The following is a 15,904-nucleotide window of genomic DNA, read 5'->3' on the forward strand; positions in this document are numbered from 1 at the left end:
GGTTGAGGAGACTGGCACTTCAGTAAAAGGCAAGGGTTGGAGTAGACCTAAAATTGCAACAGAAACAGATAGGAGGTAACAGAGCAAGAAGTGTGCAAAACTCACCAGAGCAGCTAAAAAGGAACCATATTTCCTCAGTTCCACCATCTTTTATTTGTGCAAAACCAACTGGCAAAGCATCTTATTCCCCTCCAGTGTGATACCATACACAGAAAAATAGTTATCACTTAATCTGTTATTAAATGAAGAGGCTTGAGGTGGTGGAACTATGTGTCCATGTTTATGTCTGCATAAGATACATTTTGATGTCACAGGATGGGATTTTTCTTTTTGAAGAAAAAACAAATTCAAAAAGTTTATGCACAAAAAAATAACAACCCAGAAGAATTATGGGATTGGAAGGTCAAGCACTTTCATGTTACATAACTGATTCATCTTGTTTGTGCTTGTACATTAAGTTAAACTGTTTAAGGATTCAGGAAGAAACCTACTATTTGTATGTTCTTGATCTTTACATGACAAAGTATCACACTGGGAAAACAGAACCTATCCATAAAATTTTCTGGACAACTGTTAACTAGCTCAGAAAATAAATAAGGCTTTTCCTTTGGAAGCACATGTAGGTAATACAGTCTTGTCCCCAAGATACCGAGGGCAGGATTGACCTGTGGCTAGCACACATGACTTTTTTCTTTCTTTAATAGTGTGGTTTCATGACTTTGGACTTGGACAGGAAAATGCACAGTCCCCACAGTTTTCCTGCTTTGAGTGGTTCTTGTGGTTCATAAAGCAAAACTCCTGAGTCAAGCAGAGAAGATCTGAAGGGCAGTGTTGTGGCACAGAATATGAAACTCATTGTAATTGGAGTCATATCTGGGTTCACATCAGGGGCAAAAATCCTTTCATGCTTTATGCTAGAAGATAATCTCCAAGGAAATCTGACATCTTCAAAGGTGTCAGTGCAAAGTTGTTGAGCTTCACACACACTGTTAAAGCTCACTATTGTATCAAGTATTGCAGATAACTCAGTCTTGCCATCCATTTGCACTTTCTTGTTATTTAGACAGCTCTGCCAATAACATTCATGCTGTATGGACACATATAAAAGTGATTTTTAGGAAGTCCTAAAATTCCTTGTATCAGAAGTACAAGGATCTTTACTAAAAATGTTTGCATATTTACAAATTACACACACAGTAATACACTATAACACAGATGATTTTTTTTTCCCCTGGACAGCTTGTAAGCATCATAAACTAGAGGAGTCTGAGAAGAACATGAGATCATTGTTCTCTTCAGAAGTGCTTTGGGATTTTTAATGGCCACAAAGTACATGTTCGTCTTAACATTTATGCTGAGCATTTCTTCCAGCACTATGGATAACATGGGAACAGACAAAATAGCTCTCCTGAGACACATAAACTCCAGATTTAACACAGTTTGAAAATCAGGTGCACTGGGGTAATGTTCCAAAACATCTTCAAAGCCAGTCACCCTTGGAGGTGTCAAATACCTGCGGCCCCTTTTCTCCTTGTGTTTAATTTCCTGTTTCTTACTGAATGTGTGCTCTGTGCCATTTCATTTCAATGTCTCTAACAAATATCATCCCACAAAACAAACCTTTCAAATTTCCTAACATGTCCCAAAACTTGATTCCAGTAACAGGAAAAAAGAGAAAAATAATATGAACCTCAACATTTTTAATGGCTTCCAGCAGAATATTTTCCTTTTTCTACCAGATTAATCCAGTCTTCATTTTTAGCTGTTATCTCCCCCTTCCTGATGTGTCTTGCATAACAGAACTGAAGTTTTTGTCTGCTAATGTGGATTTAGTTGCTGTGACTAGTGCTGCTTCCTTTCATGTGAGCTGTTCTAGCCTGATTTGGTGTCCAGAGTTTTGACTTCTGTTACATACAGTGCAGATTGGACTTTTCATCCCAGTCTCTACTGTTTGGCGAATTGTTGATATTGTTGTTGTTGTAATGGGCAAACTGCTCTAGAAAAACATTTCAGAGAAAATGAATGAATTTGTAGAGAAACTGTGCCACCCAGCAAATAGTACGGGCTGTTGCCTCAAAGAACATTACTTGCTTTTCTGTGTTTGTTTAGAGGGCATATTTACTCAGAAGATGCTCAGACTCCTTAAAGATATGAAATTGATGGAGCTATTCTTTACCTCTATGAGATGATCTAGATATTAAACAGCTGAAAGAGCATCATTGCTTAAGATACATTAAGAAGCTGTAATCACATGCAACTCTTTCAAACTAATTTATGCCTTTCAAACTTCTGGTCATGTACTTTTTTTTTTTTCAGTTAGAGAACATAAAACATGGAATATTGAACACTAATACATCAGTAACTAACAATTGCATATAATTTCTTTTTCTGCTTGGACTAGCCAGCATTTGGATACAGGTAGGTTCTTCCAGAGCATAAATGCGTGGTCAGATCTCCAATAAATTAGTAAGAATCATATCATTAAATTCAAAAAGCTGGATATCAAGCTGAATACAGAGAATCAAATATATCCTCAGGTAAATGAGAGCCAAGGAAGAGATTTCAGGACCAAAACATGAAAACTGATAGAAATAAGTGATCTTGCAAAGCCAGAAGAGAACTGCATGGAGAGGTTTCCAGATTAACCTCAGCATGCCAACTGGCTTACTGGAACATATCCTTCACCTTAAAGCAAAGTATCTCCCTCCAAAGTCCACTGAATTAAACGTGTGGCTTACTTCTGGGGAGGAACAGGTGCCTCTGAGAAATTGGTAATATTGGGACATAGCTCATGTTTTTCCCTGGGCATGAACCAGCTGAATCGGTTCATAAAAAGTGACGCTGAGAGCACTTCTGCAGTTTGCTGGTGTAAGGGATCAGCAAGTAGAGCAGTGAGACTGAAAGGCAAGGGTGTTTTATAATATTCCTGGTCTTTTAACTGTAGATGGGCATTTGGACACCCAAGTAATGATTTCAAGGTCTTAGGATTCAATATTACAGTGAGCGCAGTGTATGGAGAAACCATCACGAGAGGATGATTTTTCCTGTCTAGTTGCAAATGCAGGATCAGTAACTAAAGCACTTGAGTCTCCTAGGAGGGTTAGTGAAATAAAAAACTCTCACTGAGGAGTGGTTATACATTTAAATGATTCTGCTGTCATATGAAAAACTATTCAACAATATGATTAAAGTTTTTCTATCTGGTTGCAAGAGAGTATGGTTTCCAACAGAATATTGACTTCAGTGGGGTTATTTTCATAGGCTACCACCAGGGAAAAAGGTTCCCACTTCAGTCTTTGTTACTGAAGGCTTTGATCCTTTCTCAGGGAAGGAATGTGTCACAGATTCATGAACAAATACATCCCTGTATTAGAAAAGAATGAAGAATGTATTTAAAAAGTAAAAAAGGTAGTGAAACAAACAAAATTAGTAATAGTTTTAAGCAATAATTAACAGTGAATTGACAAAGCAGGAGCTAAACAGTCATGGTTTCATGTTAAATTTTGCATATGATTACAACATATCATCTGGCATGGTTTTTGTACAATTTGAAGTACACATAGTTAATAAACATGGATTAAAAAGTCCAAATTAAATTTGTAGTCAAATATGCATGAATGTATATGCACTCAGTAGACACTAGTGATATTTTCCTGTTCCATCATAGTCCCATTTGATAAACATTAATATTTGAAGATTGATTGTATCTGCAATATTGCTCATGAAAGTCTGGGAATAAAACTATTTCCTGAAGTCAGGTAGGTCCAGCATGAACTGATACTGGAAGTGTGTGCAATGACTGCCTACATCTTAGACCATGTCGGCACAGGGGCTTCCTTATTGGTACGTGAGTCTGGTTCACTTTACAGTTTCTAATGTGGCTGGAAATACATCAGCAAAATCAGTATGTTACATTTGTATAACAACTCCACTCTCTCTTTTATTTCAGGAAAATAACCTATACCAGTAAATGAGAGATTTTGTTCGCAGGGGTTTACTTGTGCTGAAGCCTGCTGAATACAGCCATCCATGTCGGTCAGCAATCACGTCCTCACAGCCTTAGCCAAGGCAGATGTAGCAATTATTTATCAAAGCATTTGTTCTTCGCCAGATGTAGAGAGAGCGTAGTTCTTGTGAAAGGGGCAGTGCTCACTGTCACCCATTGAGGTATAACACAGAGGGAGCATGTACCTCCTTTTTCACTCCAGTACTTCAGAGCTGCTTTTGTGGAAGCCCCAGACGCCAGGCAAAACAATGTTTTTACTTCCTTAGTCTGAGCACACGATGTCTGAAGTCATGTCAGTGCATGGTAACTTATATGATCTGCATGATAAGAAGCTGTCAGCACTTAATGTATTTTTCCAGATAACCCACCCAAACTATCTTTTCAATATTTTTCAGAGCAGCAGTTATCTGTTACAGTGACAGACTTGGAACATTCTATATCTTCTTACTAAGCTCTTTGCCAACCGCGCCTCGCTGTCAGCAGCGCTTTGGGTTGTCTGAGAGTTATTGAAGGAGGAAAAGTTTTCTTACCTAACCGAGCTGCTGCCAGCATCGAGGTCTTGTGCTGTCACTGCACCTATAATGGTCCCCACAGGCGTATCCTCATAAACCTCCATTGTGTACATAGGCTTGCTGAAAACTGGAGGTTCATCCATGTCCAACACATTTATCTTCACAGTGGCAGTATCTTTGAATGGACCCACCGAGTGAAATCGGTGGTCAAGATGGAGATTGGAGGCCTCGACTTTAAAGGTGTATGCCTTTTTTGTTTCAAAGTCTAACGCCTGTAGAAGGAACAAAAGCAAAACATCAGACTCGACTAAAGATTAAACATCGCAAAATCACTTCGGTGGGATTAATCTGACATAATTTAAGATACCTTCAGTGTAAACTTCAGCTCCTGAGCTAAGTGTCTACTCATGTTTTGCAGTTCATCTCATGCTAAGGTGGCTTCTGAAATAGGCCAGATGTATCATACCCAGGAAATGACTGCTTCTACACATCAAAAAAATCAGGATGACTGGCATGGATGTAAACAATTACACTGTAGATGTCTGAAGTTAAATGAGTGAGATTCATCTCTTGCAAATGAGCTGTATGCAGGTTAGCCAGAGATTTGCATTCACAACTCCCATGCACAGGCAATCAGCTGTCTCTAGCTGATCCAGTTCCTCAAACAGAAGATTTCGATTTCTTTCAGCGGGGAAAGCTTTCAGAGGACCATGACAATGATGGAAATGAGCCCAAATGAAAACTTTAACATATAACAATGGGTCAAAACGAACTTCAGGTGTGTCTTGGAATGTGAATTCAAACTTCATCTGAACCAAATTTTTCCTGTAAAATGTGTATCTTAGCAGTGAACTGCTATTCACATCATGTATTTGAGCAGCATGTATGTTGAAAAATGCAGACTTTGACTGCCTTATGATCCTAGGTGTAATCCGTCAGGTCTTGAAAGCAGCATAGCAGCTTTTGTGTACCTGTCTGGGTTTTTAATGGAAATGCATCCTGCGATCAGATTGTTTTGGTGTTGGTTTCTGTCAATTTAGTGCCTTTGCTTTTAGAAAAATAATAATCTCAAAAGCCCTAATGCAGTCTTATTTTGTTGAAAAGACACAGAAGCTTTATTTTCAGTTAAAGGGTTTCGCTGCATTTGCTTTAATGTTGTTTTTAATGTTACTGACAAAGTCTTTGCCTGATGTCTGGGTAACACTGGCACCTAGTGGTTTCTGCCTATAATTGTCAAGTTGGAACTTTCTAACGGGAAATGTTCTGCTATCTGGAAATGAGAGTGTATAAGCAAGAATATTTCCATATCTGTCATTTTTTTTCCCAGCCATCATTACCGCAGTGTTTCTGGTAATTTGTCACAGCTAGGATAGATTTAAATTCTGCCATTTTCTGTCCTTATCACAACAGGACATAATTGGCCAGATGACTGGCTGGTGTAAATTGAAGTAGCTTCATTAAAATCAATCGAGTTACCTTGACTTGCAGTAGCTGAACAGCTAGCATAATGATTTTAAATCCTTATGAAAGATTTTATAATTTTAATAGACCACAGGGTCAGTCTTTTCTGAGCTGGGGATTTAAAATTAGCCATCCAGGTCTATACGCCATAGAAATAATCAGACTTGAAAGCCAAGTACTACTAACCAATCCACTACCACATACAACTACCCTCCTACAGACAAAATTCCCAGTAAAACCCGGTATGATTTGCAACTTCATGACTGGACTGACAGAAAGAAGAAGAAACGAAAGCTAAGAAGAAACAGCCAAAATTAATTGTGGAAGATCTTTTGCCCTGATGGTGAAACCCTAAGCTGTTGCCTTCACTACAAATGGACATGCTGCTTCATCATCCAAATTGTTGTCACACTGTCTTTTCAGTTCTATACTACTCAAGCTCACTGTTATGCCATGACAAAAAAATGTCCCCCCCAAACAAGCAGAAAACTTCCCACAAACTCTTCTCTGTATGACTATATAAATTGTTAACACATTTTCAAAAAATATATTAAGGGGAGAAAACCTGGAGTTTAAAGAAGCATCTGGAGTGGAAAAAGTCTAAGTATGAGGGGTTAAGCTAGAGATAAATCTTTAAGACAGAGAAAGCAAGAAATATAAGCTCTCAATTAAGTAGTAACTCTAACTGATGCTTTGTATGTGTCTTTCATACCCCCAAAATTCCATAAAAACTGTTCAGTCTGGCTCCTGTGATGTGCTAATGGGAGGAGCCATAATCCATGCAGTCCTTGCAGGCTGTCTTTTGGTAAGGGTGCAAATAGAGCAAAATGTTTGAGTCTTACAGAAAAAAACCTGTGAGATTATTGAAATGGTTTTCAATTAATCACATTTTAATGGGAAGACTTCATAAGATTCTTTGTTTCGTGTTTGTGTTTTGGTTTTGTTTTTGTTTTTTTTTTTTAAATAGCCAATAGAAATATTTATACCTTCTATAAAAATAATTATATCTGGAAAGCTAAGTTTGAATAAGGCTTTTGTTTTACAAATGTTATGAGTTTTTCCACAGTAAACAGCATTTTTGCTAATATTAAGGCAATGTCTTATGAACTGTGAACTATTCAACAATCAGAGGAGTATTTCTAATTGATATTCTAAGTACTAGTGACAGAATAGATGTATTTGACCCCTACCAGTTCTTATCTGCCTTTTCCTGTGTCACAGCTACAAGTTGCTCTATATAGTTGCATAGTAAAGTACTATCAGCATATACACAGCTGTGTGCACCAAAGGCATTCTACAAATCCCAAAATCAAACAACACATACTGACAAATCACTTTATCTTGCAACTCTGGAAGTACCATGAATGGGCTTATTTAGTATGACCACGGAAGCACATAAACAGCTCTGTGTTAGAAATAAATATATTTTGAAATATTACTGTTGCCCATATTCAAGGTAGAAGTTAAGATATGCTACTATATAGATGTATCTGCATCTCAATTTATATATTAGATAGGTAGATGGAGAGATGAGGGAGAGAGAGAATTAAAGAACTTTAAAAAATGAACTAAAAGATACAATGAATTCTGATAAGAAGTACAGCAAGGGTGGGAAAAGAACTATCCTATCAGTTTACTGTGCTTCACAAAGAGACAAGGACCAGAAACTCTAGAAATTTCTGCTTTTTATCCACACATAAGAGATACAACAGTATTGTTTGTGATACAGGCTTTCATGATCCACATATACAATGATGGAAAAGCTGTATTTTGCGATAAGACTCTAAGCCCCAGCATGTATGGATAGTTATGGACAGTAGCACTGGGTTGAAAGGAAGCACATATTAACTTAGGCTTGTCTTCATAGTGGCGCTGTGCAATTGCAGAACAACTCTGTGTCATATGTGCCTGTCTCAAAACATGCCAACACTTTCCCCTTGGATGGGTTGAGCATCTATATGTTTTGTGGAATACTGCCATCAGATTACTCGCTGTGCATCGACACATTTCAGTAACTGCACTTCTGCACTGGATTTTAAATAGCATAAGGAAATAACTGGCATTATAGAGCAGGTTGATTTATTGAAGGAAGCTCCAGATACCCAGGAATATTCATTAATTACAGAGATGAGAACACAGTAAAAAAGGAGATCTGTAGGCCAAATCTGCAGCAAGCGCTGTAGATTTGACCAAATCTGAAGCAAGTGTTTCAAGATTTGATGGGAAGTATGCAAAATATATGTATGTTCTATATCTGGAGAAGAAAAGAAGCTGACCGATGCCAGGGGTCAGCTGTTTGCTGCTCTCAAGCATCTTACTTGTTTCTGCAGCTGCCTTTCACTGTTCCAGTAAAAAAACAAACCCAACAGCTGTATCTGCAAACTGCAGAGACTGAAAGTCTTCCCTTCCTCACTCTTCCTGTCATTCTTCTCTGTGGCTGCCATGGTCTTCATAATTGCGTCTGCACCTGGGTCACCACTTTCTGCCTGTACTGAAGGATTTAATACTACTTGCTCTTCTTCCTCGATGTAGTAAAACCACAATTCCCGCTTACACAAACTCATGAGTTATGATTACAGGCAGACAGGGGCTATGCACACACCTGCAGAGGCTATTCCCTGCCTCAGGAGAATGACGGGGTGGGGGTGGGGTGAGCAGTGTACAGTCTTCCTAGTAAAGCAAGTAGTAGCAGTAATGCAATTCTGGCTGAGGGGCGTCAGCACCTTATGCTCGCTATTATGGTGCACAGATGCTATCAGATGGATCTTACATTATAGCAATGTCCCAGCACTATATACTCGGGCTGTCCCATGAACAAGACAACTCAGCTTAGTCAGGAGTCAAACTTCTACTTGCTGACTCCAATTAAAGGCTTTTAAAACGTGTCCCGTGAGGTTACGAGGAAGTGTACACTCTAAATACCCCCCTGCAGCTACTAGGTCTGTTCATCATCCTACCACTTTCTGTTAATTTATCATCACTGAATTTACTGTTTCTCATCATGCAGTGCTATGTCCTCCCTGACATACTGTGGTTTCATGGGTACAGCTTTGTCACCTGGTCAGTTAGCCGTGGCACACAGCTTACAAAAAAATAAGATGCAGATGTTCCCTGAGCTTCCATTGACCCACATGGAGAAGCCCACCCAGTATAGTGCAGCAGTGTAGGTTCATACCAGGTGAAGCCTGGAAACAGTTTTTTCCTGGGTTTTAATGACACTGCACAAATTAGTAAAGTAATGTCTGAGCCAGACTCAGTGCTTTAACCCTGCTCAATTTCTGGATTAGCTCATGCTGAGCCAATTAAGAGGCTTCTGCACACAATGGGCTTATCCTATAAACTCATCCTTAGTTTAATAAATTTAGTGCCAACTGTTCAGTGAAGCTTGGATCCTTCTGTTTTCCTTTTCTGTCAGGTGTGGTCATTAAAGATTTCTTATCAGTTTCAATAAAACCAGGAGCTTGCCTGGGACTGACGCATTTTCCCTCCATACCTGCGAGCACTACTCTGCACCCCACCTGAGGCCACTATACTCCGGTACGAAGAGGTGGTCCCTTCTGTCACCCTGATGCTTGTAGCTTACACTCCGTGTAGTTTGCTGAAGCATTCAGGTAGTATCACAGATACTATATAAATATAAAACCCAACAAACACTCTGTAAAATAGCAGCAAACAAAGGAAGAAATTGGTCATTCTATTCCTAATATAGTAATATTTCTTATTCTTACAGAAAACTGTATGTAGCGTTATGCTAAGGCCAGACATTTCCCCCTCTTTTTACTGATAGTTTTCCCTTTTTTTTTTTTTTTGTCTTCAGAAAGAAAGGAAGCTATTACATTACTAACCACACAGTGGTGCTAAATGGCATTTGGATCATTTCTTTAGCAGAATATAAGAAAACCTATGCCATTTTTAATGTATGTAGTAATCAATAGTAGTAATAGTAATACAATAGTAATCAAGCTTATATTGGATCATAGCACGAAAATAAATTAGCATGAAACCAGATGATTTAAGATGTGCACGTTGTCCAGTGTTAGGTGTTTGTGCCCATTTAGTGTCTGAGAAGCAGAGAATGCCCTTTTGCCTCCGCTAATGCATTTAGCACGCTGAAAAGAACAGTTTAACTTGTGCAATTTGTTATCATCAAATGTATTTTCCACCAAAAATAAATGTAGTCCTTACTAGGCTTCATTTTTCTCAATTTTGATATAGAAATGTCTCAAGTTTTTTGGATTTTTTTGCATAACAAAAAAAAGCATCTATGCAGTGACTGACAGTTTCTGGCTGCAAAAAATGTTTCAGGAAAAATAAAGGAAAACTTTGTAAATGGTTTTGAAACGGTTCAGCACTGAATTACTGCAGCACTTACAGCATCAGAATATGCTATGATACAGAAAAAAGTGCAAACCTGTTTTTAAAGCAGATGGCACTTTTTATTAGTGGCTTTGACTGGTTATTATACAGAATTCATAATTGAAAGTGTTGGTCCTATTCATTCACCAGCTTTGATTTAAAGAAAGATTTAAATGCATACCTAACTTAAATATTAGCATAATCCCACAAGGTCAAATCAGTGTTTTGAACACTGTGCAATATGAAATTGCTTCTGTGCTGACAATTGAATAGTGCTGTTGCAGGCTTGTACAGGACGGGTAGCATGCATTTTAGTAGGTGTCTACAGAATTGTGAATGTCCAGCACTTCTGACAATCTGAAAACTGCAACCCATGAAAACACATTTATATTATTACAAGCACAGAGCATATGAAAAGACAATTGAGTTAACAGCATCTTTAAGAATCCCGATTGCTCTTGTTTAACGTGGGATCCAGCAAGGAACTTAAATGGATGGATTCTAAATGATTCTAAAATGTCTTAAAACACTTGGATCATTTAAAGGTTAGTGAATGGGATCTTTTCCCTGACGAAAGTTTTGAGAAAGGCAATGTTTAGGGTCTTTATAAAGGCATTTTTTGCTGGAGGACCTGCATGTTGGGTTTATCTTCTTTCCACTCTCCTTCATAGAACAAAGCTGGCATTAACTGACCTTCACAGCCTGTCACTGTCCTTAGGCTCACTGTGATGAAGAATATTAAGAAGGGATTAGGATTATAATTTTCCCCCTCCTGTTCAGTGACAGAGATCTGTCATTTACATTAGGCAACATCAACTGATATTCTGCTGTTGTAAAAGTGCCCTAAGCTTTCAAATATGCCTTATCTTGTTACTGAAAAGACTAAATAAATACAGTGAAATACAATCATGAACTCTAGAGTATCTGGATATAGAATTAGTTGTGTCATTTTTTTTTTCTAAATTAGTGATTCAATTAGATATTGTATAATTCCCCATATAGCAGTCTCAAAAGAGGCCAGATATTTTGCCTGTGCTGGACCTAAGATAACTGCGTCAGGCAAATTTATATGTGGATGCTCTTCATCAGTAACAAATACTATATGCATGCTGTTCAAATCTGCATTGCCAATTTGAATGTTTTGCCTATACAGTCTAATATATATATACTTAATCGTAAGTATGGAAAAATTCCATTTGATGTGTCTAAAAATAAGCAGGACAGCTGAGGCTTAGGACTAATCCAGGGAGAACAGAATCCTATCAAAAAACCTACTCTTGATGCTCAAACATTAATTTTTCAATGGTTCCCACTCATTGCCGTTTCCGACTGGCAGTGCACGTAGCTGCTCTGCCTGACAGTTTCAGATGGAGCTATTTATATCATCTGCATAAAGGGAAAAAGGTGATCAGAATGATTTTTGAAAATGAAACAAAGTCTACAAATTCACATAAGGAAGCAGTACATCCAAACTTTTATTCAGAAAAAGAAGGCAGGGTTGAAGGGTGCAAAGAGTTTGTGTTTCATTGACAAATTACTTCCTGTGGGTGTCGTAGCTTCCATTTTATCTCACTAAACTAGCAGACGAGTAAGTGACTTGACATCATCTGGTCTTCTAATGCACTCATAGATAATTAACTATTTCCTGTATCAAGAGGCTGAAGGCAGGAATTTTGTTGTTAGAATGAATATAATGCAAATATAGATACATGGTCAGAGCCAGGGGAAATTTAAGTAGCTAAATTCTAAATTTTATTGGAACTAAAGCTTCTCTTTTCCTAAAGCTTGTCTTAATACACATCCGGAACTCTTTCCTTCCCAGACCCTTGTGAAGTGTTCAGCTCATAGATGTGTTTATTTTACAAAAATTACACCTACCAGCATGTGCTGTCTATAAAACATAACCTGCCCTTTCCAAATGATCTGGTGGTTCAGAATTCTTCCTAGTAAACAAGGTGATGACTGGCATACATATACATGCCTTGGCTCAGAAGACAGCCGTTCCTTAAAATGAGACTGTTGCTGTTTTGGATCTCACCTACTGAGTGCTTTAATCACTAAATTCCAAATAACACTTATTCTTTCCATCTTCAAAATTCATAAATTCAGTAATATTGAACTTTCTCTAGTACACTAAAGCAACATCAACAGCTGAGATGCAGTGAGCTCCCTTGCAGGGATATCTGATAACCAGCTATTTGGGACACTATTCGTAGACTGGAAGTAGGACATGTCAATTTGCAACCATTTGGGCCTCCTCTAACCTAAGTAAAAACTGTTCACCACAGTACTGTACAACAGCCTCATTATTAAACCAAAAAACATAAAATTAAAATTTTCAAAATAAAATGCTTATAAAAATGAATTATATCATCTTAAACATAACATATAGCTCTTTCATTCAATCCTTTGAACTGGAGCATTTTTCATGTTTCTAGGTAGAAAACTTCCATAAAAGAGAAATTATACTTTCTAGACAGAGATAAGAATTACTTCTCTGCCATTAAAACTGACATTGGTTATGAAAAGTCATACCTGATTGTATATGAAATGAAACACTAAACTCCAATTTCTTTTAAGACTGAGATCACAATGACAAATTCTGATAAAGATACAAACTACTGCGTGTTACTTATGAGGTATAATTGTGCAACATTTAATTCTCTTACCTAGTTTATCACTTGAGCCATCGGTACCTATCTCCCATTGGTGCCACATACCTTTTTCAGTTTGATGACTCCTTCCTGGGTGTTCTCATCTGTTGTGATGTCAAACAAGTTTCCTCCATCTCCTGGAACTATGTTGTACTCAATTTCTGCATTTTTCCCAAAATCAGGGTCCACAGCTCTGATCCTTCCAATAGCAGAACCAACCTGAGAGGACTCAGGTACTTTTAAATGGAAGATGCCTGTGATAAAGTGGTAGAAAGTCATCCTTGGGATTTCTTGATAATTAACACAGTATATCTGATTAGAACCAAGAAGTCTGTGCAAAAGTAAACAGACTTAAATCATCCAATTAAAATGATGAGATCGAAACAACAAAGGATTAGAAAATGATACGTATGTTTTACCAGCTGAACATGCTAATTTCCCCTAGATTCTAGATTTGGTCCAGTGCAACTGTAAGGGCCTTAGCAACTCTGTCTCTTGAGATATCTATTTATATTTCTATTTTTAATGAAATTCTAATTGTAGACAGTACATGTTTATAAGCATTTTCCTCCCTCTATGTTTAACAGTTTTTAGTATCTGAATTTTTGTTTGAGAAAATATAGCTATGCATTTCATAGTAGTTGAAAGGAAAAATTCAGTGCAAAAAAGGATTTTCACCCATTTCTGTAATATTCAGTATTATAACTAGATGTACAATTCCTCGTGGGGGGAAGATACAAAGAGTATTTTTATAAATTAGCCACCAGAGGGTGCTCTTACTAATAGTTCAGCGCTAAACATGAATTTTTAGTTCTGCACAATTTTATTTTCAGTTTATTTACTATTAATGGTAATAAAAGTTTAAAAAAAAACACACATGAAAATTACACAGTTAAAATAAGCATTACTATTGATATGTGAGGACAAAATGGTTTCACTCAGGGAAACAGATAAGTTGAACAAATGCTAGACATAAGAGTTAAAATAGCCAAAAGGTCCTAAGTGCTTTGAGTCGCCCTTGACTTTAACAACATCAGTAGCAGCAGGCCTTAGTCTATACCACCGTGCCCTGGTTTATTACAGTGCTGCTGACTCGCCTGCCCTTCCTCTTCTGCCATACTTCTGGCTGGAGTTGTTACTTTGCACAGCTGGTAGCGAACACCACCACGGCCAGTACTTCCAGTGGGCAAGTAGTGCCCACCTTTCTTCACGCAGCAGCCTTTGCTGGCAAAACCACCAGCAGCTTTTGGGGCTGATTTCAGCAGGCTGAGGAGGTTTGGTTCACTTCATCCTGGCTCTGAATAAAGCTGGCATTTGCTTGCCCCATCAGCTCCGCACTTCATTTCCCTGGGTCACCCTCCAACAGCTCTCACAGAGCGGTTGCTTCAGCGCAGGAAGACATTGGCAATGGCCTTCTCTGTTGCTCTACATGAAAATACGTAGGAGGACATTTACACCTCATTTTCAACAGTATAGCAGGACAGACTGCTGTGACTAGTGGAAGGCATATTGGGGGGATGTCTCAGAGATTTTCTTCTGGTAGTGGTTCAGTCACACTTCACAAAAAAAGGCTCTGAGAAGTTGTATACCATGTAACAGCAGGATAGGTGACTTTCGCATCCAGCCGCTGAATTAAACAGCAGACGCTGCTCCCTGTCGTTATCTCCTTACGATGCATGCTGTGTCAGCTTTTTCAGCTTTACAATACTTCCAGGTGAGGTTAAAACAATGACATTAGCACTGCTGGATTAGGAGCATATCTACTCTTCTGTGAGTTAGTAGTTTGGGCTATGATACCTATACAGTTGTCTATTTGATTGCCTCTGAAAAAATTAGCTTTGTCTGCTTCCTCCCTCTGTCCATCAGTATGCAAAGTATATCTGAAGGCAAAACTTGCTTTATTTGTTTGACAAAATCCTTGTAAGTAAAGTCCGCTTGTGTCATCATCCAGATTTGGACATTACCATCTGTGGCCTTGTAGTACTCATTGACAGAGCTACTAAGGGTTGTGCAATTATCGTTTCCCTCATTTTTTCCAAGGGAACATACTAAAGAAACCTTTCCTTCCTCTTTTTCCAAGGGAATGTACTAAAGGATGTTTTACTTTTTCTTGTTGTTGTAGTTTTAACAGCTGGAAAGGAGCACTATGATGCAAAATATCACTAAGACAGAGGAGCCTCAGCTATTTCTCAGTTGTACTTCAATGACTCTGAGTGAAGAACAAAATTTTAATATGGTATACAGGAGAGAAACACAAATCCTCCTATTGCCTAATGTCACTTATAAATATGCGCATTACTGGGTGTCTGCTATGCAAGTTACTCAGAAGAGGTAGAAGAAAAGGGATCCAAAAGGGCTTTGCCCACACTTGAATTTTATATTACATTTCCACAACATAGTTCTAGCCCCAATGCCCAGGACTTTTACCGACACTTACATTGTATGACAGATATCATTGCTGCAGTGTTTGCCCTTTGCAGCCACATTTTTGGTGCACATAAAATGTAAGAGCATATGATAATGGATTTTTCCTTCTTTGCCTAGTTGATCTATTCTTAGTGAACTGAAGAGCACTCAGATTCATTAAAACAAACATTTCTCTATACAATACCGTACCTGGCTGTAAAGCATATGGGACTTAGATGAAGTCAAAGAAACACTGCATTACTCATTTCAGATTGTTTAGGCTTTTATCGGTTATTTTCAATGACTTGGCATTTCATCACTTCCAGAAATTCAACAGCAATGAAGATCGGGTCGTTCAGATTAATTTGAAACTCTGAAGTAATCTTCAACTCTGCCAGAGTCAGATCTCTGAAGATGTAGTATGTAATTACACTGTCATCGTCCTCCTGTAATAGTATCTTCACAGCATATGGAAGCTGTTAATGGTGCGACTGTGACAACATACTTTC

The 15,904-nt window shown here is 38.1% G+C and overlaps 1 protein-coding gene across 1 annotated transcript in view; it reads right to left on the reverse strand.

The window, feature by feature from the left end:
* The window catches only part of CDH12 (cadherin 12, type 2 (N-cadherin 2)), a 95,493-nt gene that overhangs the window by 36,330 nt on the left and 43,259 nt on the right, over positions 1-15,904 (reverse strand). Inside the window, exons 5-6 of the mRNA XM_009883162.1 lie at positions 13,056-13,243; positions 4,537-4,790 (exon numbers count right to left, since the gene is read on the reverse strand). Of these exons, the coding sequence (XP_009881464.1) occupies positions 4,537-4,790; positions 13,056-13,243 (442 nt within the window). The remainder of the gene's footprint in view (positions 1-4,536; positions 4,791-13,055; positions 13,244-15,904) is intronic.

This window comes from Charadrius vociferus, unplaced genomic scaffold (assembly GCF_000708025.1).
Source record: "Charadrius vociferus isolate BGI_N301 unplaced genomic scaffold, ASM70802v2 scaffold153, whole genome shotgun sequence".
NCBI lineage: Eukaryota > Metazoa > Chordata > Aves > Charadriiformes > Charadriidae > Charadrius > Charadrius vociferus.